The sequence below is a fragment of the Drosophila tropicalis genome, unplaced genomic scaffold, assembly GCF_018151085.1.
Source record: "Drosophila tropicalis isolate 14030-0801.00 unplaced genomic scaffold, ASM1815108v1 contig_593, whole genome shotgun sequence".
Taxonomy (NCBI): Eukaryota; Metazoa; Arthropoda; class Insecta; order Diptera; family Drosophilidae; genus Drosophila; species Drosophila tropicalis.
Genome location: NW_027173070.1, coordinates 2,676,706 through 2,703,925, shown reverse-complemented (window position 1 = coordinate 2,703,925; position 27,220 = coordinate 2,676,706). Strand labels below are relative to the sequence as shown.

Below are 27,220 nucleotides of genomic sequence, written 5' to 3'. Positions count from 1 at the left end.
TTTAAAGAATTTAGACTAAAATTAATAGAACTTTGTTTTGTCTTTAAAAAAAGTTTGAATTTTTAAATTTTTTGTAGAAAAAAGGGATCTAGGAAGTTCTGTTTGTTCTGTTTATTCTGGTGTAAAAGAAATTTTTTTGATTATTTTAGAAAACCTGTTTAATTTTTAAAAAAAAAGAAAGAAAGAATTGAAATCGAGACTTGAAAAAACTCAAAATTTCTAGGATTTTCTTGTATAAATAAGAATATTTCCTTTTCGATACGAATGGAAATTATAAATTTGTTAGAAAGTTTTTATCAATATTTGGAAATTTTCTGACGATTTTGATTATATAGTTTCACGTAGTTTTACCATATCTTCAAAATCTCTTAAGGGTTTAAACAAATTGGTAAACATTTTGATTTGAATTTAATTCTTTAAGATGGAAAGTACAAACAAAAAATGTAATTTTAATAATTTGAATTTTAAGGAATTTCTTCATAAATTTGTTCACCTCTAAAAAAATTTTTGTTGAATTTGTTTGCAAAATATTTGAACAAATGTAGTTTTGTTTTATTTTTTAAGTTTATATTGTTGGTTTTTCATCTTATTAAATTACATTTAATTTAAGGTAAAAAAAAATTATGAAAATTATAGTAAATTTGTTTAAAAAAATACAATTCAAGCTCGTTTAATATCGTTCGTGTGAGTGTATAAGGCTGACTATGGCTGATTATACGTGTTGAATGTATTTGTCGTCTGATCGAATTGATATATGTATTTATAGTGATTTTTTCTTTCTTTTTTCGTTTGTTTAATCGTTTTGTATTAATTAATTTTATTTCTTATTATTGCCATCGTTTGCCAATAATAGTTCCTTGGCCTCTTTTTTGCCACGTTTCTTCTCCTCCTTGGCATGCAGTTTCGCCATGCGTTCCTCCTCCTTGGCGAGGCGTTTTTCCTCCTGCGGAAATACAAAAGAAAAGGGGAAATGAGAGATTTGTGATTTGAGGGAGAGTGGGCGAAGGAAGAAAGGCGAAGGGAAATGCGCTATAACTTTGTTCACATGCACTAGAAAACAAGAATGCAAAAAAAGGCATTATGAGGTTATTTTTAGTTTTCCTCTCTTTCTCTCTCTCTCTTCCCTCTTGGCCAACATTTGGTGAGGGGGTAGAAATTTATGCTTGTGCAGCACAAAAGACGCCCCACGATTAATGAAAAACTTTCTCAGTCGAGAGAGTTGAGTCGAGTCAAGGCGAACGAGGCCAATTACAAACAATGCAAGTGGCGCCCCCTGTCGACAGAAACAATAAAAGCATGCGGGGGGTCACTGTGTGTTTGTGCAATGTGGGGCAGGAAAGGGGATGGGATTGGGTGCTCACCTTTCTGGCTTCCTTTTCAGCCTTTTGCTTGAGTTTCTCCTCCTTCTTTTTGCGCTCAACGGATTCATTCTTTTTATTGTCAGCTTTCTCTTCTGTAAATGGGCGATATACTAATTAATTTCTCTGATCTTGGATAAGAATAAAGGAAGGAAAAACTTACTGTGATTGCTGGTGTTCGCAAAGAGCGGGAAACTGCGAGTGGAAGAGCTGGAGTGTGGCTTTGATGCAGCTGATGCAGATGCGGATACGGATGCAGATCCAGTTGTTCCTGTTCCAGCTACCCCCTGACGACGACGACGATGACGCTGATGAAATGGAGGCTGAGGTCTGACCATTTGCCTTTGCCTTGACGGAGGAGCAATTGGAGGCCAGTGGAGAGTTTTTGGAAATTGACTTGCTATCGCCACAGAGCTTTTTATTATCTTTGGGCATCACGTAGGCATTTTTCGGCAGCGAATTCTTTGTGGTTAGCGGGCATATCTTGGCTCCGCCAGCCTTCAATGGAGGCGGAGCCAGGGCTGTGCAACTTAGCTGTATATTCATGGGACTGGGACGTCGTGACTGTGGCGGCGATGACGATTCACGTAGCAAGGGAGCTAGTTCATGGACACTGGATTTGGTATACGAGGCATAGCTAGAAAAAAACACATATCATAAACAAAGGATATAAAATGTTGATCTAGTTTCAAATTGAAACTTTTTGCGCATTCTTCAACTACTTATTGCATACTTTAGGGAGCAAGGACCCAAGCTTGTTAAGACTTACCGAAATCTGGGATTGCTAACATGCACTGGTGAGGGATGTGGCACTTTGGCTGGACTGCGAAACTCCTTTATGGGTGGCAAACGATTCTGCAGATCCAATATGCGACTCTTGACATGTCTACGTCCCGGATAGGTGTGTATTGGATTTGGAGTCATGGAACCACTGTTCATGCCATTCATGCCCCCTGCACTGCCATTGCTACTGCCACTCGACGAAGAACTGTTGTGATTAATGGAGTTGTTTAGCGTGTGCATGGGTTTGCGAGGCACTGCACCAGAGCAACCACTTGGACAGCCACCGTGATGCGAATGATGAACACTGGTGTCACGCGGTGACAGGGAACTGGTTGATGAACCTGATGGCGTTGGCGATGCCGTTGCTGGCGAGTGATGAAGATGATGATGGTGATGATGAGTAATGGGCGATGGTGGTGCCAAATGATGGGAACCGGAGGCTAATGCCACAGCCGCTGGTGAAGCCGGAGAACAGGCACCACTGCTCGATATGGAAGACGTCTTGGAGTAATGTGAATAGCCAGATAGAGATGACCCTGCCGATCCAGTGGAACTCATCGAATAAAGGCTATCCGATTGCGAGACACGGCCGTGAGGGCCGCGATGAGCTCGTCCAATAGCACCACCTCCGCCGCCGCCACCACCAGCACCTGCTGATTTGTGCAATGTGGGCTGATGGAAGGCATGATGTCCACTGTGAGCATCGTTCATGGAGTAGGAGCTGGCAGAGGCCACAACTCCACCAGCAGCCACACCAGCCGAGGCCCAGCTTTTGGCACCCATGGAATAGCTGCTGGCCGATTCCTGTATACGCCAGCTGCCCGATGAGGAGGTCAAACGATTCACTCTTGCCCTGCAGATGACACAGCGCAGCGGCAGCAGACGCTGGGCCACAGCACTTTGTATGGTCTTGACGAAACAGCGACGACAAACGACACGATGGCCACACGGCGAGGTTTGCATTGTGGCTCGAGCATTGATGCAAATGACGCACTCATCTTCCTGGGATGTGGGAGGATCCGGTTCGCTTTCCTCTTCCAGTTTACTCAGCAGTTTGTCCTGTAAAAAACATACAAAACTTCAATCATTTACAGCCCAAAACTATGCTCTTAACCATCCAGTCATCTGCCAACTTTAGCCTAAAAGCATGCCACAAAATAAGGAAACTTTTTGTCCAAAGTGTTTTTATATACAAATTAATTAGCCATAAGTTGCTGCCAAAGCAGTTTATGACCATTTCTTGGTTGGTCGCTTCGTTGGTTGTTTGTTTATTTTACAACTAAAGAGCTGTAAATTATGCCATTAGTTAGTCAAGGTCCCAGCCGGAAGCTGTTTGACATGCCCATAAAGATCATTTGCAATTCGTATAGGACAAGCCAATCAATTGCCGGTCACAATATCCATAGACACATTGGCTAACTGTAATTTAATGTCATATGCAAATTATTTTGTCATCTTTTTATGCCCTCAGCTCAGCTCTTTTGTTTGCTCAGATATCAGACGCCTTCGAAAGGTCGAAACATATTCATTTTGTATGCTTTGTGTCTATCTGGGGTGGGTGTTCGATCCAATGGCCATTATGAATTTAATCTTTTAAGAATTGTTTAACCCATACACACGCAGCATTCATTAATTTTATGATTCAGCAATAATTTTTCATATTGATTATAAGTATATTTTTATTTATAGCATATAATTTTCAACTTTTTTTCGCCTATTTTTGGAATACTAAAGCCTTTTGAATGGGAACTTGAAGTTCAAGTGAGTCTCAAAGTTTTCCATTGGCAAATTTTTCTTTGCCATAACGAATCGAGCCACATGTAAGAGCCCTTGCACTTGATATCGAAAATATATGTTCAATGAAAATCGTGCTAGCCACATAACCACAATTCAAGGTTGCATAATTTGTGTAAAATTATATGCCAACTGCCATGTAATACCATGTAATGTAAATGTGTAATCAGTTCTTCAATGCAATGCAACCGCAGCTGGCAAGCGAAAAGTTTTCTCAAGATTGCAATTTCCTCAAAACTGAGACTGACGGATCTTCGCTTCAATGCCCACAAAACAAAAAAGAGACCAGACTTTGTAGTCTTGGGCTAATATCAATATCAAAAGACAAGACAATGGTCAAATAGCCGCGAAATTACACGCCCGCTAAAATGCCAAACTGAATGGCAAAAAATATCAAATATCATTAACTGAATAGAAGATACTCTTCCGTTGGAGAACCATAAACCATTAAAAGACGTTTAAAACTATGTCGGAAATGTCTAATGATAAATGATAGTTAAAAGTTTGAAGTTTAAAAGTTCTTTAGGATCTTTGTGATTTGAAACTTTATGTAACAAAATGAAAGAGATAAACAACCATATATTCTTTCTCTTTCGTTTTGAACTTCTTTAATTTCCAAATGGAAACAAACAAACAAACTCAAACATTTCAAGAGTCTGTTCCATAAAAGCTTTAAAATGAAAGGTGAAGTTCAGTTAACAGTTCATAAATTGTCTAAAAATAGCCGAAATTCTTTATACCCCAGTTTGTAGGGCATTCGGAATCCATTTCATATGATTAATGTGTCAAAACTTAGCGTTTTTGCTTAATTGACCCGCAGCCAGCACAAAAGAAGTAAAAGGCAAGGTAAGATGCCTTCGATACGATTGAGGATGGGTCAGAATGGATTAACAAGAGAAAAAAATGAAAAAATAAAACGTTGTTGCTGTTGTTATTGGCAGAGATAAGCATCGTTGAAAGCGTTTTTATATGGGCAAATTGAAACCAAAAGTCAACTTGCCGGTCAAGGTGAACGGCCAGCTGATTTAAAGGCTGGCCATTGCAGTAGATGTTGCCAACTTCTGAATTCAAGGGGCAAAACTCTGTTTGGCCACCCACATGGCAATAGTTCTTCTTCCCACCACATGGACCTATCAATTTCGTATGCCATGAGCATAATGAAAGTTGAGCGCGCGCGCCAGCCACAATCAGGAAATTATAAACAATTTTATGATCTTCAATTACACAGAGAGCATGCCTGATTTTGTCAAGTTTGTTGCCTCAGTCTTTTGTTGTGTCCCATGGTGCGGCGGGGAGAAGGAAGAGCACGGCTGGGAACTTTATGGTTTATCAGCTGAGTGTTTCTAGCCGGACAATCGACTATCCGATCGAGCCAAGACTCACACATTCAGTTCGTCTACGCAGCTCGCTCAGAACAGATCGTGTGTTCGCTTTGTCGTCGGTTTTTTTCTTTCTTTCGTTTGTCGGCGAGGAATCTCGGAAGGCAAACAAAACTATATATCAATATACACATATTTACTATCGATGATAATTATTTATGCGGAAATCGCAAAAACCGAAAACGTATTTACTCAAATTTTATGTGCAATTTTATTTCACACCCCTCAAACAGAATTTGAGAATAAATTTACCGGGCGAGTTCATTGAACGACAAAAAAACATAAACCTTAACTAAATTGTGTCTGTATTAGTGTATATATATCCTATGTATATATATGATATTTAATATATAGTGCAATTTATTATGGTCTTGCCAGCTGCTTCAACATTATGCAATGTCTTTACATTTCTGCTCGGTAAGTCGACATATTTATTAGCACTTCTTTCAATGTCAGTTTTAAGTTAATCGTTGTCTATTTGCTGTAGTTGTTAGCCATATATTTTACTGATAAGTTCAAGGCTAATAAGCTGGCACAGATAGGGAGAGAGAGGTGGGTGGGGTGTTGTAAACAAGTTGATGTCTTTGTTAAAAGTCAATAGACTCAATTGTTGTTGTAAACACTCAGTTTACTTGGTATTAGCCTAGGTCAGTTGAAGAGTTGAAGAAGTTTACTCATCTGTGAAGGAAGGTCTAACAAAAGATAAATCTATTTACCTATCTAATAGGCAATAGGGAAACTATAACTAATCGATCTTGGAATTTTCTTCTACAGTTTCTTCGTCTAATTCCTAAAATGAAATTTTTGGCAGATCATTTGAACTGAAGGATGTAGGACACAAAGACTTAAGAATTATTGTCTGTGCAGTCCTTTACGTTGATTATTTCGATGTCTCTGTTGTTATTATTTATTTACGGTTATAAACATGGGTAAACAAGATAGATTCCAATACACCAAATAGCAAAATTTTCTTGTTCAAGAGATAGAATTTGTTTTTAAATGTATGAAAAGTGAATTAGACGACCCGAGAATAAGCGAAGCAAAGGCAAACAATAGGTGTCTGTCCTCGGTTGAGCAAAGGCCGTCTGATAAAATCCAATTTTCTGACTACTACATAAAACTGTCATCTGTTATTGCAAGCTCTGTTTAACACAAATAAACAAAATGCCTATGAAATGGTTAGGAAGAGTCTGTCATACAACGGCAACTGCATCTTACTACTGAAAACCATAGAGGTGAGGACTATCTAAAGTAATTTGACAAACAAATTCAATTTAGAATTGGAATTCATTATGCGCAAGTTTTGTCCAACATATTGCTGACTTACTGAACTATGGCAGTGCTCGGTCTGTGATTCCCATAGAGATTCCCTTTCCATTAATGAAAGCTTCTATTCAGTTAATGGTGACCATAATTTCCCTGGCGGCAATTATGACCCCGAGAGCCCCGCATAAAACTAAAACTTAAGGCAAGTTATAACTGGCAACTGACAGTTTACGCTTAATTAACACTTATTGGGGTTCTTTTTTGTTTGCTTAGCATAATCAGTAGCTTTTTGAACTCTAGATTTGTGTTGACTATGATCTCCAAATGTCATTCGAAAATCCCCTGTCAGTAGAGAATTTTTATATATGTCATCTGGACGGTCCCCTGTGCTCCTCCAAACCACTTTTAAACGGGGCTTAGAATGCAACAAATCAGAGGTAACAACTGACTGGCATGAGGTCGCTAATTAGCTGTTGGCCAAATAAACATTTAAATTTAATAAAAAAAATAAAGAAATACAAATTAAAATACACGGCGTGACGCTGCCAACATTCAGAGTAGCAACAAAGCAACAAATAAAATGAGAAAACACAAAAGCAAAAAAAAAAAGCAATAGCAACAACAACAACAACATTTCCCATAAATAAACATGGCAAAACTCTTCCGCTCTGCATGAAAAAAAAAAAAAACTGGAAGTAAAATTAACATACATCCAAATATATATACATATATATTTAAGCTATATACATAAAATTTAGAGTAAGAGAATAAAAATTTGTGGTCTCAAGTCGATAGGTGAATACTCTTTTAGCTATTGATATAAATTAAATGTATTTGGCTTGTCTTCTCTATAAGAGAGATTGAATTGAGATTGATTCTTTAATAAAGAGATTGAAGTTCTAGCTCTCAAACTCCCGTCTAAGATATGTATATTTTGATACCATTTCCATTTGGTTCAACAGATTTGGTCAGTATGTGACTGTACTTCCCTCCTGTTCTATGCAAAGAAGTCATTCAATATTAAGTCTTTCCTGTTCTATGCAATGAAGTCACTCAATCTTAAGTCTTTTGTTACAAAACTTCGCATTCAGCATCTTTCTTAGTCAAAGTGTCAGATTTGTAACGATCGGACAACTATAACATATAGAAATCGTCTAAAGACCAAAACTGCAATTAAGTACTATAGGTGTAAGAGGGACACCTGGCGTTACCCTAGAGTTTAGGGGGGCTATATATGTATGTAAGAGAGAGACAGTTAGCATATACTTTATCAGCTGTTTTGATCAGCTACTCCTAGTGCAGATCTTATATAGAATCTTATAGAATCTGGCAATCTGACATCATCATGTCATATTAAAATTTCACAAAAATCGGTAATTGGAATACTTGGAATTCTTCTTGTAAGATTAACATTCATTTGAATCTTTTGCATAAATCTATTTAGTTTATTAGCAAAACTATTGAAATTTCTGCCTAAAGATAAAATTAGCCATATCGTATTTTAATGTTGATAAAATTATGCCGTTTAATGACTTAGTTAATATACCTTTCGAGCGAGACTCTGTATCAGATGGTAATGATGACTGGCCAAGAATTGCCAAGTAATGTTAATGTTGGCATTGTCTAAGGTCATTATCAACATCATCATCCGCATTTTTAGACTCATTTGTGATTGAATTTGGCAGCTCATCAAAAATCGCCGATAAATTTGTGTAGCAAAACAAAACATGACAAAAAACAGACGACGACAAGTCGTTGCTTTTGAGACGTCATTGACATTGCAATGGCTTGACCCACTCACAGATATTGATAAACATACAAAAAACAGAAAAATGAAAAGCAAAACGCACACACACACACACACAAACACATTACTGAGTTGATGAAAACTTGTTTGGCCGTCCCTCTTTTACAACGCGTAACACGGGGCGTATGCGTCACGTGCGATTGCTTTTGCCACTGGCTTTTAGTGTTGTTGTTGTTGCTGTTGCTACTTCAAAGCACTCAAGTTCATGGCCAACAGAAGCAACGTTTAGCTAGTTTCGTTTCTTTTTGTTTTGTTTCGTTTCTTTGTTTTGCTTTGGTTGAGTTTTTTTTGTTTTTGTGTTTTGTCATTTAACTAACTTGTTAGTTAGTTAATAAACTTAATGAATCAATTTAAACTCGGCTAACAAATTGAATGTCCGTTTTGGTTAAGTGACATGAAAAATGATTTAATAATTCCTTTTGCTTTGGCTCTTTTTGTTCAGCTGGCTCGCCGATCTTTTACAGTGCCGCTCCACGCGGTTCCTGTTCGAGTTGCTGTGCCATAAGAGAAAGTGAGGACATCAAATTTCTTTTATACACCAGGTAAGACAAGGTATCCATTATCCCAGTAGTCATGCATATTGACAGGTCATTTCCATCCCTTTCTCGCTCTATATCTCCTGGGTCGTCAGGCGTAACCGTAACACAGCCCAAATGCTGCACCTGAGCGACGACGTTGCTCAGTGGACGCAGAGCAATTTCAATTTCAATTACCCGTTGGCCATCTATCTGCATGGATTCTCGGAATCGGCCACTGGCGAACAGCAGAGCAGCCAGCAACTGAAAGATGGTGAGTGAAATTTTCACCCAGTCCCCAGTCCCAGTCTACTATGGTCCCAAAGTCCATTTTTTTTCATAAAATTTAAAATTGGTATGGCAATTAATCGATAAAGTTGAAAAATGTTCATTATGGAAATGATTTTCAATATATATCACTATTGAGCCCCAACATAAGGAAATTTGCCCCCCAAAGTATGCAGTAGTTTATTCAATTTAGAGAACCGCTCCCATTTAGACACATTTAAACTACTATTGTAGACATTTTTTAACTACCAGACACTATCAAGCTAATACGTACGTTATTCCTTTTTACAGGTACATTTTTCAATTGTCTATTGCATACTTTATGGGGTGGATATACAAAATATGATTATACAACAAGAAGCTATTCAAAATTTACTTTATTTATGCCATTTTGAGAAATGATGGATGAATTTTCCTTCATTTGTTTAATTTTTGAAGAAATTGCCAAGTGGAAAAGAAAAACCAAACTTGCTTTTCATGCTGACTTAAGATTCTGTAAAAGTCTTCTCATAGCCTACAAAGTTTATGTCAAAAAAAGTCGGCCACTTGACCATAGTACAATCAGTCCTGGGGGAACTGCTGTCTCCTCATCAAAGTCCTGGCCAATAGTTTCTCTTACTCTCTCTCTCTCTCTCTGTGTCTCTCCTATTCCATTTTCAGCCTTTTTGCAGCGTGGAAACTACAATGTCATACTCATCGATTGGAGTGCGATGACAGCGGTTCCCTGGTACTCGAATGCTGTGGAGAATTTGCCTATTACGGCACGGTATATTGCCCGTTTCCTGCGTTATTTGGTTATTGAACGTGGCTATCCGACCAAGTTTGTGCATTTGATTGGCTTTAGTCTGGGTGCCGAGGTAGCTGGTTTTGCTGGCAAACAGTTGCAGGAATGGGGCATAAAATTGACCAGAATAACCGCTTTGGATCCCGCTCTACCCCTATTCGAGGGCAATAGTTCCAATCGCCGTTTAAGTCCAAGCGATGCACGCTTCGTCGATGTCATACACACGGATGGCGGTATATTGGGCAATCCCACAGCCATGGGACATGCAGATTTTTATCCAAATGGCGGACGTCCCCTACAACCGGGATGTGCTCGACAGGAAATTGCAAATAATCGCTGGTTGGGCATTATAAGTGAGTATGCTCTCCGTCCCATGTCCCATGGTTGGCTTACATTTATGTTTTTGCCTCTATTATTTTGTTGTAGTTGGCTGCAGTCATCAGCGTGCCTGGGAATACTTTGTGGAAAGTGTACGGCAGCCAAGAGCCTTTCCCGTTCAACGTTGTGAGGCCTCACAGACAGTTGGCATCTGCCGCATGGGAGCCAATAGGAATGCTTTCATGGGCATGGGTGCTGATCCCAGGTAGGCCGGGAATATAACCAAATGTATATTACATTTATATATAATCATTAATTATGTATCTATACACAGACTACGGGGCAAATTCTATTTGGACACAAATGATGCCAAGCCTTTTGGCAGGAATAACAAGGCAAGGACAATTGTTTCTCTGGCTCCACAGTTGCCCATTACCTACAAAATGCCATTAAATGTCACAAGGCAGAGATACGAAGAGGAGCGGGAAACGGAAGATGATAACAATATGCTGAGCAACAACATTCCAGTGACGTGACCAGTGAAATCTCTCTTAAGCACACTGAGATTTATGCTAGCTGCGTGATTTGAGCTTCAATTTTAGTTGTAGTCATAGCTTGTAGTTTACTTGTGATCTTAGGAAATAAAATAAAAACGAAAACAAAACGAAACAAAAATGTAACAAAAAGAGAATTTGTTAAAGAAGAGACAGTCATATTTTGACATTGCCTACTTTTAGGCATGACTCAGTAGAAAATGCTCTTCAAATGGCAAAGCAAGTAATTTAATTTAGTTTTTGTTTGACATGCAAAGTGGTAAAGCGCCTATGACGCAATGGGAAACCTTAGATGTAAGTGGAATATGTCTCCCCCCCCACTCCCCTCCCCCACTGAGCCCAAATTGGCAACAGAGAGCAAAAACAAAAGCAAAACAAAAAAAAAATGAAGCCGAGCAGCCATTAAAAAGTAATTAATATATAATGACTGCAAATGGTTTATTAACTTTAGCCACAAATTGTATTTTGTTCGTACGTTTTTTTTTTGTTGCTCTTGTTTTTTAAATGCAACCTGCTTGCTATGACTATAATTATGCCAGGATGTGAGCTATAATGTGCAATGAGCGACAGCGACCATCAACCACAACAACAACAACAACAAGGACTTGTTTTTTTGTTATTGCAACTCATTTCATAGGCGAACGCTTAACGAGGCGGAAGTTGGCGGCAAGTTCGGTGTTGCCTGGCCGGAAGGAAGCATGAAATGGAGCCATGTGGGTGCAACGGGTGCTTGCTAGTGGTGTGTGAATTGCATTATTAATGAGCCTGAAAATGCATCTCCACCAACTCACCTCGTGCCTCCCCCTCATTACCAAGCAATACGTGACAGCTTAATGCAGTTTACACATTTTGATTTAGGTAAAAGTATCGCATATCGAATATTGACTATAATAGAGTAGAATTGAGTTAAGAGGCTATGGTACGTTGGGGTTGGGGAAGAGGTTTAAATGATTTGTGAATTTTGTGTGTGTTTTGGCACACACACACACACAATCTCAAGTAAAGTTTACTAGGTCAATTGTGGGTGGCTACAGCGGGTGAAATTGGAGTGGAGCATAGTAAAAGGTAATTTATCGAATTTATTTTTTATGGATGCCAAGAAAAAAGGTATTTGCCAGCAGACTGTAAAAGTCGTACAATGAAAGATGTAACTGCCCCACAAGAAATCGATAAGATATTGGCAAAAGTGAAGAAAGCAATTTCCAATGAGAATTTATGAAGCCATAAAAAACTTGAACAAAATATTTAGGCATAGCTGTTGCTAAGGATTAGAATTTGAATGTGAAAAGACTAACATAAAATCTTTAGAAATTATGTAGAATATCCAACAAATGACAGACTTAATTAAATAATAATTTCAAACTCTTTCCAACTCGAATTTCAAACTCTAACTAATCCATTTTTTTAGATTTCTATATGGGACCAAAACGTCCCCAAAGTATGCAATGAACTGATAAATTTACAATTGATAGAGATTGAAATTAGGTTTATCCCCAAAGTATGCAACAGACTAAAAGTAGATTTAAATAACATTTTCACTAATCGACAGCAATTAGTCCAAGGAAATTGTTGACTAAAAAGTAGTGAATAAAAAATTAAGTAGAAGTGCTGTGACTAACTTCAACTTATAAATTTTTTCTAGCTTGCATATACAGAAAATTGTTTGCCTCAGTTCATTTAACTTAGCCATATACTTGGAATTCTTGAGTTGTTTACCTTATTAGCATTACCTCGTATTACCTCCTGCCTACCAAATTGCCACTAGGCCATAATAAATGATGCTATTTATAAGTAAGAACGATTCGCTTATTGAGAAATCAAATTAACTTGGCTTTTCCTTTTTCTGCTTTTCTGCCAGCTATGGCTTGAAGAATTCATTTCCTACATAATTCCAGGCATATTTCTATGCCCAACCAAAAAAGGGTCATTTGAATTATGAAGTAAATAGGGCCATAAAGCGGGGAACTCCCACTTCTGCTATCTAGTTAAGGCGGGAAGGAGAAGGAGTAGTCTAGTTGTCTATGGCTTTGTGGCATGCCATGGACAAAAAACACGTGCCTGGACATGGGTCTCAGTTGGTGTGGATAATAAGCATTGGGGCGGGGTTTTTGGTGGCATATTAAATGAGTATTTAAGCATTGATTGATGAGTCAAGTAAAAGCCTAAAGACGATATGCATGTACATACACATGGCATTGGTTAAATAGAAATTCAAGTTGCTTGTACTAAATTTAGTTGCTTGTTTGTTAAAGCGCTCTTGAAGTTGTTTCTATTTCCAATTTGGTTCAACTTCATGTTGACACCGAAAAGTAGGCTGCAGTCAGTCATTCAGTCAATCAATCAGTTTGCAGTGCAAAAAAATTAATTAAATCGATAAGCAAAGAGCCTTAGTGCTTGAATTTTTATGTGAACTTTGCATGATTTTTCCATTTCTTTCCTATTGTTGTTTGACTGCACTTTGCTTTTCCCATATTTACATATATACACCCATATGTAGGTATATAGAGAGAAGTCGTTAGGCACTCTGACAGAGAAGTGAAAACATAGTGCAGCAACATAGACTACAATTCCATTAAGCTATGTGGGACGACAGTAGACGCGGCGGTGTCCTGACGAGCGAGAAGGTGCTCACTTCTTTCCCGCTTCCTTCTCTCTGGCGTATGGGGGTTTGCCGTTATGCTGTTTATTTGTAGCATACTTGGCGGCGTCCAACATTGTCATGAGAAATTGCATTTATATCAGGCAACGTTTACGTGTCAACGGCTCTCAATGGGTCTATGTGTGTGTGTGTATGGCTGTGTGTGTGATGTCTCATGTTGCCACTAAGTGAATTTATTGCATTTAATATGCCTTTCATGTCGCTCAATGTTCAAACGTTTTTTCCTCCAGACTAAACCAATATTTCAAGTATTTTTATGTTCTCAGCATTAACGTAAAGGACGCGAAACGAGTTTATCGAAAGCAACGATAGATGAATGATGTTTTATGGCATGAAAGCCATTGAAGTGGAAACTCTAAGCAGACCATCTCTTAGTTTATAGAGACTTGGTGGCCAATTTCAGGCCAAATAACTTAATCAACGAGGGAAACTTAAAGTGAAAGTGAGAATAAAGCTAAGGCTATGAAATTTAATATAGATTTACCATTCAGAAAAACTACAGTAAGTATGCATGCGCATTGAATTCGCGAGGTGTTCTTAACGGATTCAGCTCAGCTGCACCCAAAAGTATGCTATAGCGATTTTTAACACAAACTGAATCAATTAAACAATTATGGCTTTTAATTGATATTGATTTAATAACAACTTCTATAGAATGCAGACCTAAACTATGCACAAAAAGTGAAGAAAATTTGATTAAAATGTAAAACTTTGTTTCATTTAGACTGTTATTAAATAGTTGATATGAAAAGTTATGCATATCAAAAAAAAAGTAACTCACTTAACCAGTTGGTTAAAGAAAAATAAACAAAACTCTTTCATTTATAAATGTATATTGAAAAAGTTGAGTTTTAAACCAATTTCTGATGCAGTTTTCTCCCTTTGTTTTTAGCTGTCTCACTTCCTCCTTTCTCATGTGTCCCTAGGCCAATCCTTTTGCAATGCACCATCTCTCTCTCTCTCTCTCTCTCTCTCTCTCTCTCTCTCTCTCTCTCTCCCTCTCTCATTCTCTTTAGTTTTAGTTGCCGTTTTGTTTTAACGGAGAGTAACCACGAGAATCTGCCAACTGCCATTGCACATTTCATTACGCGCAAAACTTTTGCCCCCATTTCATAAAGCAAGAAGACCGAAAAACTCCAAACCATGACAATATCTGGCAGCATAAAAAATGGAAATGCCAACAAAACGACAAAAAAAAAAACTTTTTATAGTAACAGAATAAAAAACTAAAAAAACAAAAATGAGAAAAGAAAAACCGCTGTTGTCATAAATTTGCAATGTTTCGCCGCCACAGACGCCGCATGGTCGGAAATCCGAGATGAAGATGAGAAATTGGAAAATCGCCCGCAATACACACACACACACACACATTATTATACACACGCTAACTGGAAACAATGTATGTTAAACAAATAAAACTTTTTCAATTGCTAAATACTCTATTAAAGAGTCCAATGCTTGTGATGGAAATTTCATCAACTACTTAACTATTTGATATAAAAGTACTTGATGGAAAATGTGCTGATGACATTTGTGTTTAAGAATAAACAGATGCACTAAAGAAAATAAAATACAACTGTAATTTTTGTCACAAACAACTAATCTAGCATATGACTAGAATTACAATCAGCCACACACGATGTGGAAAAAACACTTGTAATTCTAAACTAACCCAAAAGATCACAACGGCAGGATATCAAGTGGCCGAAGCCGTGCCCAAAATAATAACAATTTTCAACCCCCGAAAACGTGGCATTTAAGTCTCATTAGAATAAGATATTTTAAGAACAATTGTTACCTCCTAGGGCCTAAGATTCCCTTTATAAACTTTATACTTTTGTTAATAAAATCAGTTCATATTTTGAATTCATCGAATGAAGATGGGTTATTCATCTTCTCCGGAATCCCTATTCATTTGAATAATTTGGTTTTAAGTTCTAATATAGATTTTATATGTAATTCTGCTTTAAATCCAATTGTGGTTAAGTCTTTATGTAGTTGACTGTTCAATTCCATAACATATAACTAAAAAATGTCAAAAAGTTGATAGGTTTAGCAATTTATTGGCAGGCACTTTGATCTTTCAACTGATTCAATGGACCATTTTGGGCAAAAGTTCTTAAAGATCATAAAAGGCACGACAAATTGATTCTTAAGCTCAAACCTCATTGGTTTCTCCAACACATTTGATATTCAAAAAGATAAAATTTTAAGTACTATGACATAGATTGTTTAAAAGTTTCTTTAAGTAAAGAAGTTAATAAAAAAGGGATGTTCTTTAACCTTTAACGTTCTGTTTATTTTTAGTAACTATTTTTATTTTCTAAAAAAATATTCATTTCTTAACGAAATCCTCTTTAAGAGTATACTTAGCAAGAGTATAAAAACTTCTTTGATTTAGGAATTTGTTGGCTCTTTTTTTGTTTTCTTTGCTTCAAGGGAAAATTTCAATTAAAATGTATTTTTATGTGCCAACTGTTGAAATATGAGAATTATTTTACCAAATTGATTTTTATGGCTTTCAATCTGTGTTGAAATTGAAGGAACTTAGTAAATATAATGTGTATATATGAAAAAAGGCAACTCGATGAACAAAAGCCTGAAATAGAACTTGTTGAAGTTCCGACTCAACTCCCACCATTATTTGCAGCATTTGTATGGTGGAAGCCCTTATGGTGGGTTGAGATCCTTTTTCACTTGCACAGAGGTTGATACATACACGGCATTTGCACATTTACAAAAAGTCGACTATTCTACACATGAGCTGACATGAAAGCCATGGAAATGTATATATCCTGTACGAGTGAAAAGGGACACGGACATGGAATGTGGTAAAATGAGGTGGAGGAGGGGGAAGTGGATTCGGTGTTACCTTTTCAAATAATTTATATTTGCATGAAAATCGCTTTTAGTGAGCCAAGTTAGCTGCTGAATAAGTTAACTATATCATTTACACACTCAATCCTCAATTTATCCCTCTCCTCTAAAACTCTTTCCAGCCTGTCAACCAGTTTTCAATGCATTTGCCTAGCATCACTTTGCACTTTTCACTTTGCACTTTTGTGTTAAAAGCCATAATTATGCCTGATGAGATGGTCTCTCTTTCTCTCGCCACCCACCCACTATGCTTTCTATCTCTATCACTCTTTATCTTTTCATAGCCATTTCTTTCTCTTTCCCCTAGAGTGTGTGTATATGCCTCTGTCTAGTTGGCAAATTTGACACTTTTGTCATCATTTTGTACCAGGCACTAAACAAACTGCGAAAGCTTTTACACTGAGAATATTTAAAGACAACAGGAAGTTTGCCGCCAGCAAACGGGTTTGTATCTACTTTATGGAGGTCAATTCATTGTGGTCATCTATGTACGAAAAGTGTTTCCAGCAGACTATCGAAAAACTAAAAACTTAATTTTATTCCAATGTTCAAAAGAAAGTAGACTTCAAAGTCAAAGTCACACTTGTTGGGATAATCGATTAACTACGAGATGCTTCAAAGTAAAGAAAATGTCGGAAGGATACATATTCCATACGACTTTGCTCATATGTATTATCGGACTATAAAGTTGGTTTAAAGTGTTCAAATTGGCAAAATCAACGTCTTTGTTTCCCATAAGCTCTCAATGCTTTACGAGTTTTTTTGGGTTCATTTGACTTTAAAATTCTCTTTATTTTCTTGATTTTCATGCTGAAGGCAGATCTTTTTGAAGGACATTTGGAAGCAATTACTCATAGCCTAAGAAAGAAAGAATGTCAATGAATGTTGAAAGCAGTTGTTATCCTTATCTTTGCTGGCAATCCTTTTAAATATGAAAAAGTATGCAAAAGTATTTATAAAGAAATAGAAAATACTTTTTTTGACATTTGCATTATAAGATTGGTTGGTGCAATCTTGAGATTCAAGTTTCAAAATCTCCACTTTCTTAGTGTAATATCTATTATAAATAAGGACTGATCTAGACTAGAACACACTTAGCAAATCAATAGAAATCATCTTGATGAGTCATTGTTGAGGCCTCTTATAGTTTAAAAAATGATTTATTTATAAAATTAATTTACAAAAAGAGTGGAAAAATTAAAAGTTCATGTTGCAAACTTAAGAACAGCTGCCATAGATTTCTCATTTCGATCGAAAAGAGTGTTTTATTTGAATCTTTTTCTAAATTTTAGGTTTATGGGATATTTAAAGTTTATAAAACATTTCCTAGATTTGGTAAAATGGACTCGTGATTTTATTTTATTATTGTAAGTTCATGTTTTTGTGGCTTTCTCTCGATATCGTTTTTATCGTTTTATTTATTATGGAACTTATCGCAGCTTTTATGGTAGTTTTTATCGTAGAATTTATACTTGCAATAACATTTTCTATTGGTTCTATTTAATGTTGCATTTGTTGTTAATGTTTATTGTTGCACTTATTGCAGCAGTTATCGGAATTTCGCTCTACTTAATCCCTCCACTAATGAGTTTGCTCTCTCTCTATCTCTCTCTTAGTTGTTTGCATAATTTGTACATTTATATGATAATTACACTGTTTTATTTAACTAGAGTTTAATTTTATTTTAATTAGTATATAATTTAAGATTGTTGCAATTAATTTGATAGAAATTATGATGCTGAGAAGATAAAACATTTAGAAATTTTGCAATATTTTCTTCCTTTTGTTTGCCAATTGCATTTGGTCATTAATTTTCTTCAGTGTATTTTGGTATTTACCATGATTTTGCCTCTGTTGTGTCTCCTGCTTATTGGCCTGGGCAATGTTGTTGTTGTTGTTGTTGCTGTTGTTTTGATTTAGCCATACATTACATATATGCTTCTCTCCCAGTGTGTGTTTGTGTGTGTGTGAGTTTTGCAATTAGCCAGAGATGGCCAATTGATAGCAGGGACCAGGCTAAAACTGTGTGTTATTGTGGTTTTTCTTTTCCTCTGCACAGATTGCCTATCCCCGATTTAGTTGTTTAGAAATTCGCCTACATGAAACTTATATTGTTTGTTTGGCTTTTATGGTTTTTAATTGGTTTTTAATGTGGCCAGCAATTAGGAAATGGTTGGAAAGTGTAAAAAAAAAAAAAAAAGAAATTGTTTGGGAGTGCCAAAAATGCCAGAGGCCAAAAAGAAACTTCACATATCCATGATTATAAGTAGTATTGAATAGTATTGAATAGTTAATTAGCTAGTTGGGGTTAAAGGTGGAAAGTTGACAAGTCTAAAACTGATTATTTGCCATTATAAAAAGGCTTTACAAAGGCAGCAATTACCATGGCATATCTACGTGTCTTCTTGGCCAACAACAATGGATAAAAGTAACAATCAATGCAATTAAAGTAAACGTTGGCACAACACAAAACTAAACAACATGTCCTCCAGGACACACACATAGACATATACTTATAGTGTAGACATCGCGTGAGTTGCCCTAATGCAAGTGCCACACCCCAAAGAAGGGGCTAGCAACCCTTTTCGTATAGCCGACATTAAATGCAGCACGTGATGGCCGACCCATCGAGTCATGGCAACTAACATCGAATGCGTAAACACTAAAGTTTAATGCACTCTAATTGCTTGCTGGGACGCAAGAAAGGCGAATGGAGGACAGGAAACGGAAGTTCGCAGACGACAAAGGCAACGGCTCCAGCACATGACATTCTAAAACTACAATATTTAAATAAAGCACAACGACAAAGACATCGTTGACGTCGTCGTCGTCGTTGTCGACGTGGGCGAGGACGAGGACAAAGGGGGAATGAGTTTGAAGACAGGTTTCGCCATTATCCTAAAAAACGAAAAGAAAAAAAAAGTTGCGTGTCTGCTGCAACACAAAAGTTCAATTACTTTTTGCTTTTCTTTTCATTCTCTTTCACTCTCTCTCTCTTTTTCTCTACTTTCGTCTTACGGATATCCGTCTACGCCCTGTGCCATTGCGTGCCCACCAAAAAAAAAAAGAAAGGACCAAAAAAAATCTTTGTTTAATGACCATTTTTCCCTGGTAGTAGCCATAAAATTGATTAATGTTTGATTTTAATGATTTATTTTAGTTGTCCAGCAGCCCGCAAAAGAAGACATTGATTGAATGACCCATCAACAGAGAGAGAGAGAGAGCGAATGAGAAAAGGGGAAAAACAACTAACAGGTGAACTAAATGACACCCAAGGTGCCATGTATAACATTCAACAGAAACAACAAGAGCAACCGAAAAAAGGACACTCAAATTGGAATTATTTTCAAATGCTTTATGTGATTTATAGAGACAGTTATGAAAGAGAGCAGGAGAGTGGTAGAGAGGGCAGGCGGGGGGTGACGAATGACGATGTTTTTTCAGAGAAGGGCATGGCAAGGCCAGGTTTATTGCAATGTTTGTGCAATTGACCACAAGTATGTATAACAACAACAACATCAACAACATCAACAACAAAAATATAAATGTAGGTAGATATATAAAATAGGCAAAGGCAATATACATTTTTACAAACGAAACTGATGAAAGTCCTTGATATCCTTTACTTTACTTGTACTTTTTTGGAAAACTTCTTTGACTAACTGAGAAGCTCAAACTGAGAACCTTTTACAAGGTAATAAAGTGCAATTCCTTCGCCGATTCCTTCTCCAACACGATGGGTTTGCATACTTTTAGGCTTACAATCCTACTTTTAAGTAATTCTAATGCTAAACGATTGCCCAATGTGATATATGGATACTTTAGAGTAGTTAGAATGAAAGTAGATGTTCTATTCACTATACATTATGATGATATTTAGTCTTAAATAACAAATTTATGAATTGGTTTAAATATATTTTCCATATTGGCCTCTTTTCGTTCTATATAAAACCTAAATGCCCACCGCATTGATTACAGGATGCATGTGAAAATGTTTTGGTATTTGGATGACTAAGCTGGTTTTTCTGGTCTTCCATGTGCCATGTGCCAAGTCAAATTGTGCGGTCATTTATTGGCAAAGAGAAAGTCGAATGTTTTGCAGTAAGGCAAATGCTCGACCAAACGTGCAAATTGCCTAAAAAGGACAAAGGTTTCAACCATTTAATATTCTGCTCTTTTTTAGTTTCAGCAGCTAACAAGACAAGAAAAAAAAAAACGAAAATTTGCTTTTTAGTTTTGCTGCAACTGCAGCTAATAATCATGTCCACTTCGCATTTCAATTTGAGGCAAATGTCAGACTGGCCCAGTCAAGGCTAAAGGACATTAGTTTTCACCTCCGCTCTGTTACTCTCACTCTCTCTGGGCTTGTGTGTGTTTTTGGCTAAAGTAAATTATAAATTTTTATTTTTATTTCGATTGCATGGCCATTTCAATGCTGTTTGCTGAACGTGTTCAATGTCCACGTTTCGTTTCGGGGCTTATCTTATGTTGAATTGTCACGCGACTTGAGCGGGGGAGTGAGTGGGCGGTGAGTGGGATATAAACATTTTCCAACGAGCTCGTATTTTCATGGCTAGTAAATATTTTACAGCATTTTCCTTTTAATCGGACAAGGATTGTCTTCCCGGTTTACCTCACTTCCTCTCTCTTCTTTGCTTTCTTTTCTTCTTCCGCTCCCAAATACCAAATTCCCCATTCTCGCTTTTCCTTTCTCTCAACTACCAGTTTTGTGTGTTCATGTGTGTGTGTGTGTGTGTGTATTTCTCTGGTCTAATCAAGTTTTAATGGTCAGGTTTTTTGGCATGCCACTAGGCGTATACTTGATATATTATGCATATATCGCGTATACGCCTCATAATTAGGCTGTCGCCTTCAAACGAGAAACGAACGAATTTCTTGTTTGTTGTTTTTTTCGCTTGTTCGTTGCATACTTTAGGGGATTAGCTGCGAAATGACAGCAAAATATCTCTCTTTCTCTGTCCCTATCTGCTGTATATGTGTGTGTGTGAGCTTTAGGCTTAAATGAGCTCATACGCATGTGTTTCGGGGGATTTTTGTTTTGACATGAAAGAATAATTCGCCGAGTTCAACTGATACTTTAAAATTTAAGAATTTATACAAATTCAAACGCGTTAAAGTTTAGTCCTTTGAGATATGTATAAAATATTTAACAGAACGATTTTGATATTTAGAACAAAATTTAATAGACTGAGTTTAGTAAATGCTTAATTGGCATTTTGTTTGTTTTGTTTAGGCTCAAAAACAAGTTATATAAAGATAAATCAAATTGCTGTAATTATGATTGGAAATCGAGACGGTATATTTTGAGGACTGCAACCATGTAACATCCTAGTCTTGTCTGTACAATACAATGTAATAAATAATATTTTTGGCCCAACTAACAATTCGAATTGTCTTAAATATTTTAGAAACCTGACAGTCCAGTTTCTCTAGAGATATCTGGCACATATCCAATTAACAATTCAGTTTATGTACATTATCAAAATGTTCCTCTTGACCCATATTGAGGCATAAATTGAACAATTTGTGGTCTTCTTGCGTCTCCCTCTGCATTAAGTGCATATGTTTATGTTGAGTTGAAATGAAATGCTCATAGCTTAAGTAGGCGAACTCTCACTTTTTGTAGTATAAAACTTTTAAAGTTGTTTTCTGAGTTTCCATCCATATTAACCATTCTTAACTGTTGACATGAAGTTTTGTATGTAGAACTTCTGATTCCATTAACATGGACTAATTGTCAGATCAAAAGCAAATATTTGATGTTCTCAATTAAATCTGCGATGCATTTTGTTTCACTTTTAAGTTGAAATCTAATTGCCTAAAAACCTTAATTAAAGCATTAGTTGAAATTTTTATTCTAGTACAGTCAAATATATCTGTTTGTAGTTGTTGGAACCAAACAGTGACTCACTTTAGATGGTCATTAGTCTAATTGTAAGTAGGGTTTTCCCTCGGACTTCCTGCTGCCTCTTGGCTACTAAAAATCCCCAAAATGGCCATTCTCACTTGCGTTCACCTTTATTGTAGAATTTCAGTTGTTTTTTTTTTTTTGGTAGGTATTTAATTGTAAAAGCATTTTTAATACGTGGCCTTTGTAATTTTTAATGTTGCATAAAAGCTTTTTGGTGTGTTCCTCTTCTCTAACAGGCTAATATATATTGGTATGCGTGTGTGGCTCTATATGTGTGTGTGTGTGTGTGTGTGTTTGTGTTTCGTTTTTCAAGGTCGCCTGAAGAAATTACAGTCACGCGTCAGATTTTATGCAAAACAGTTGAGACCGAGGCTCGCTGTTTTTGTGCATTTTCAGTCCTTATGTAAGTGGCCAAGTTAGTGTCTATATGTATGTATGTATGGGTATGCGTGTGTTTGTGTGTGTATGAATAAGTGGGTGTGGCTGTCTATGGCTTTTGTAAAGTCATAAATTTCAAACAAGTCTCGTAAAATCTCAAGTGAGCTTAACAGTTTTTTTTTTTCTTGTTTTTTTTATTTTGCCGCGTTTGTTCATTTTATTCTTTGGCATGCAACAAGAAGAAGAAGAAGCAAAATAAAGGCGAAAAGGCAAGGAAAATGGACAAGTTGAAATGTTTGTTTTGCTTTTTCGTTATTATTATGTTTTTGTTTTGCCATTTTATAACTTAATGTGGAAAATGCAAAAAGGGTCAAGAAGCTGTCAGTTTTTTGTTGGTAACGAAAATAATGAATATTTAAAGGTTCCCTCCCTTTCTTACTTATGATGATTAGAATTCCACAACTGACCTATGACCAAATCTTGAAGGAGAATCTTTATGGGAAAGTGGAATTTTGTTTGGTATGTGTTAGAATTTGTTAAAGTCATTAAGTTATTGCTGGGATAAGGAGACAAATTCCATCCCAAAGGGGGATTTAATTTCGAATGTTGATCCTTCTGCCAAGAAGATTCATTTCAGATTTAAAAGAAATAAAATTTTAATTTGAAGACCTTTGTCTTGTAGTTTGATGTGGAATGTGTACGATTTGTCTTTATTGAAATGAGTTTATGCCTTAAAGAAGCTTTTGACCCAATGTGCACAAGGTAAAAGTTACTACATCCTTCAGTTTGTTCTACAATTTTCCTATACTTCATTAAACACCCAACTAAATGTTAACTATTTTCATTCAAATTACTTAAACTAAGTTATACCAAAGTCTAGTTAAATAGAGTTTCAGGAAAATAAAATACATTTGCTTAGGCAAACAAAACTTTGGTAGCATCAACTGAAAGGGAATTTTCAATTTAGGCAAGAAGAAAAAAAGAGGAAAATTCTACAAACTTTTACAAGTTCTTATTTTATGTGGTCTTAAAATGCAAATAAGAAACTTACAAAAGCCACAGCCAACAACACACTTACACATACAGACTCACATACGCCCACTAACATATGAAATGTCACATACAAGTTATAGCTCTTTTTATTGCCTACTTTTGTGGGCTTGCACCTTTTGTTGATGTATTTTGCCCTGTTTTATGTTGTATGTTGTTATTTTATTTTTCTAAACCAAAAGCGGAAGCCATTGAAGGAGAACAACTTTAAATTGTCCAAGCTACAAGGCCTCCTTTCACCTCACACTTCCTTTTTAACCATTTGCTGGCCTGGGCTAATGATAAACGTTTATTCCTTGGAATTTTATTGCCAACATAAAAAATGAGTTTTGTTTGCTTAGGCCGCATATTTTAAGCTTTAGTATATACATATTTCTTATATATACTTTGGTTTCTTTTTACTTACGATTTTATGATGCAGCGCCGAGAGTTCGCGCTCGGTGACCCGTCGGCTGGCTGCCTCGCGTCTTCGCTGGCGAAACTGGCTGTATTTATAGGCCAACATAACACCGGGCAGGGCCAATGCCTCTAGCGGTGATTTCCGACCAAAGGGCATGACTGTCCTTCTCTAATCCTTTGCCTTTGCTTTAGCTTTTCTTATTTCCCTTATTTTCGTTTGCTTATATGTAGTTCACTGATGGCTAGTCGAAATATTGCTTATTTGGAGATTTCGTTTCCTTTTGTTTTCGAATACACACTTGGCACTTTTATATCTTTTATATATTTTGCTTATTTCTCTTCTTGTTAGGAGCGTCTTAATATTATATAAGCAGCAGCAACACAACAACACAGAACACTTGACGAACACAACATTAACAACATGATGTTTGCCCACTTTTCCGGGCTCACTCACTTTAGTTGTATTGAATTGAGTTTTTCTTTTGCATTTTCATTGGACATTTCTTCCTCCTGCGCATGCTGATGACTTGCAATCAATTATTTTGCATTCAATGCGATGGCCTACAGATGAATGAAAGAGATATATATATCTATGTACATATATATACATAGATGGGATTATCTTAATCAGGTTAAAATTTATTTCCTTGGATTTGTATTTAATATTTAATTTTAATCTTTAAACTGATTACAGTTCTGCTTGTTGGGAGAAAAATTGAGGAAATGGCCGGCAAATGTCCTGCTATCAATCTAACAAAGAGGAAACACAATTTGAATAAATTGCACACAATTTAAAGGTAATTTTATTTAGTTAGCAGATTTACTTTATGGCAGTTTTAGTCTACTTCATTCTGGAGCTACGTTGAGTAACTTTTCTAAGACTTTTTTTATGATTCCCTTATGGAATTTGGCTTTAAATTTTTTGTTTTTAACAAAGCTTTCAAATAAGTTTTTTTTATCTGAAATATTATAACGATAATTCGAATTCCAAAGACAAATTAATGGAAACGAAGTGGAGAAAATTGGGAATCGGTCGAATCAATTTTGACAATAAGACAATATTTTCCCTAAAGTATGCAAAGGTATTCGAAAATTAATAAGTTTAAAATTGCTGTCAAATTTCTTAATGTCATAGTAGCGAAAATGATGACCTTTTGCAATATCCTGTGGGTAAAAAATGGTCATCGAAGCAATGTTTAAAAAAAATATGCTGTTTTTTTTCTTCTTTCTCCTAGAGCTATATCAAGTAAATTTTATAATTTAGCAAAAGATCTGATCTGAGTGGGATGAGAAAGTTATTATTACTTTTGGAATATTACGGAGCTAAGACATTGGATATAAGGAGGACATTTTTTATCTACTAGATATTTCAAAATATCTTTCCAAAAAGCTAACATACAGAATGCCCATTGCATACTTTTGGGGCTAACTACACTCATTTATTAAGAAACATTTCTGTTCTCAGTCAGAGTTTTAAATTAAAACCTTTGAAGAGATCTTATTTAAATTTATATTACTGAATGATTTGATTACAATTGTATTCAATTGAGAAATAATTCTTCACACTTTTTAAAATTTCAACTTTCATGGGAACTTTCACAAATTTTCATTTTTCCTCCACCTCACTTAACATAATTTGAAGAAAATATTTTTCTTCACCTTACAATTTGACAAGCATTTTCATTTTCATTTTCATTAGTTTAATGGTTGCTGTGCCCAATGAGAAATCTGTTTTGGGAAATGCTTACAAATGTTTATCTCAAGTGAATTTTCACATATTTCTGTCACATGTATCAAAAGTACTTGTTCCTTTTCTTCTGATTACTTTTGGATAAATAGAAATCCGACCTAACGCTGACTTTTGCTTGCGTCTTGTGTTTGTTTAAGTGCTAAGGACAATTTGGTTGATGCTTCTTGTGGGTGGTGGTGTCCCTTTTGGGGCATGAATAATGTTGAATGTCATGATTTGTCATAAATTACAGAGCCATGTTTGCGAAATGCATATCAACCATTAATTTCAATTAGTTAATGCGTGTGGCAAAATGGCAAAGAAGCAGTGTAAATCACAGCCAAGCTACAATTTACAGAAAGGACACACAAAAAAAAAGTTGGAGCCAAAGGAAACAAAACTGTCACTGATTACATGCTGGGTTAAGTTTTATTTTTATTTTTATTACATATATTTTGTTTAGCTCCACACACAGACACACACACACGGAAGAGACACACGGAGACACAGTCAGGTTGTTTTTTTATTGGCGGCATCCACGTGCGCTTGGGGCAAACGCAGAACATTGAATGTCCGCAGCAGAGAATCTAAAGCCAAACGAAGATGTATTTCCCACGCAATCATCGTTTGGCATTCGTTCGTCCTTTCGTTGGAAGCTGCGTAAGTTCAACGCAATATTTCCAAAAAGCGGAAAATAAAAATGTGGCCTAAGGAGAGAGTGAAAGAGGGGGGCTTGGCATCTCTTCCAATGGCAGAACACGTTTTGTTTACTACTATTATTTTTTTTTTACATATTTTTTTGTCTTCTTCTTCTTTTAAAGTCTTAACTATTTAGAATTTAAGTTCTTAGGCCATAAACACCTGCAAAATTAAAAAAAAAACATACTAGCTCACACACACACACAAATTTTACACACTTTCAGATACTTTCACTTGAACTCACTCACACGTTTTTGCGGTTAAGTTTTATCTTGACCGCGTTTTGTTGGCTAACGAACCTTTTCGTGGCGCCTTTCAGAATGCGACTGGCAGTTGGCAAGTTTTTTTTGCCAGGATATTTTCCAGCTAGTCTAGAATTCAATTCTAACGCAGGCGCCTTGTACAGAGCCGGCACAATCTTGGGTATAACAGTTTTTGCTTTTTAGCCAGCAAGTCTTATGCCAATTTTTGTTGTTTGTGGCTCTCTAGTAAACAGAAAACGTCATCATATTTTCTTTAGCTGCTGCTACCTTTTGTATAAACAAATCACTGGCACTCTCTCTCTCTCTCTTTTTTTCTTTCTTTCACGTAGTGCAGGGTCAATATGGTAAGTTATTTTATTGACCAGTTGTCCAATTGCTGTTGCGGTTA

At 36.4% G+C, this 27,220-nt stretch overlaps 2 protein-coding genes across 4 annotated transcripts; one reads left to right on the top strand and one right to left on the bottom strand.

Moving 5' to 3' along the window:
• Window positions 1–560: 560 nt before the first annotated feature.
• Window positions 561–26,882, bottom strand: LOC137576885 (rho GTPase-activating protein gacO). Of its 3 annotated transcripts, XM_068290223.1 has the most exons (7): window positions 26,319–26,521; window positions 24,149–24,702; window positions 2,128–3,200; window positions 1,713–1,995; window positions 1,522–1,645; window positions 1,362–1,453; window positions 561–943 (listed from the first exon to the last, which is right to left on the bottom strand). In XM_068290223.1, the coding sequence occupies exons 2-7, from the start codon at window positions 24,296–24,298 to the stop codon at window positions 818–820; spliced, it is 1,848 nt and encodes a 615-aa protein (XP_068146324.1). In that variant the 5' UTR covers window positions 24,299–24,702; window positions 26,319–26,521; the 3' UTR covers window positions 561–817. The 3 variants fall into 3 exon arrangements, 1 of the variants encoding a protein (XP_068146324.1); XR_011032331.1 differs by lacking the exon at window positions 26,319–26,521 and adding an exon at window positions 26,818–26,882 and having other exon boundaries at window positions 806–943; window positions 1,522–1,995; window positions 24,149–24,731; XR_011032332.1 differs by lacking the exon at window positions 26,319–26,521 and adding an exon at window positions 26,820–26,869 and having other exon boundaries at window positions 806–943; window positions 1,522–1,995.
• Window positions 5,340–10,961, top strand: LOC137576646 (phospholipase A1 VesT1.02). Its single transcript, XM_068289883.1, has 6 exons — window positions 5,340–5,731; window positions 8,830–8,929; window positions 9,019–9,176; window positions 9,851–10,327; window positions 10,401–10,557; window positions 10,627–10,961. The coding sequence occupies exons 1-6, from the start codon at window positions 5,680–5,682 to the stop codon at window positions 10,826–10,828; spliced, it is 1,146 nt and encodes a 381-aa protein (XP_068145984.1). The 5' UTR covers window positions 5,340–5,679; the 3' UTR covers window positions 10,829–10,961.
• Window positions 26,883–27,220: the final 338 nt, after the last annotated feature.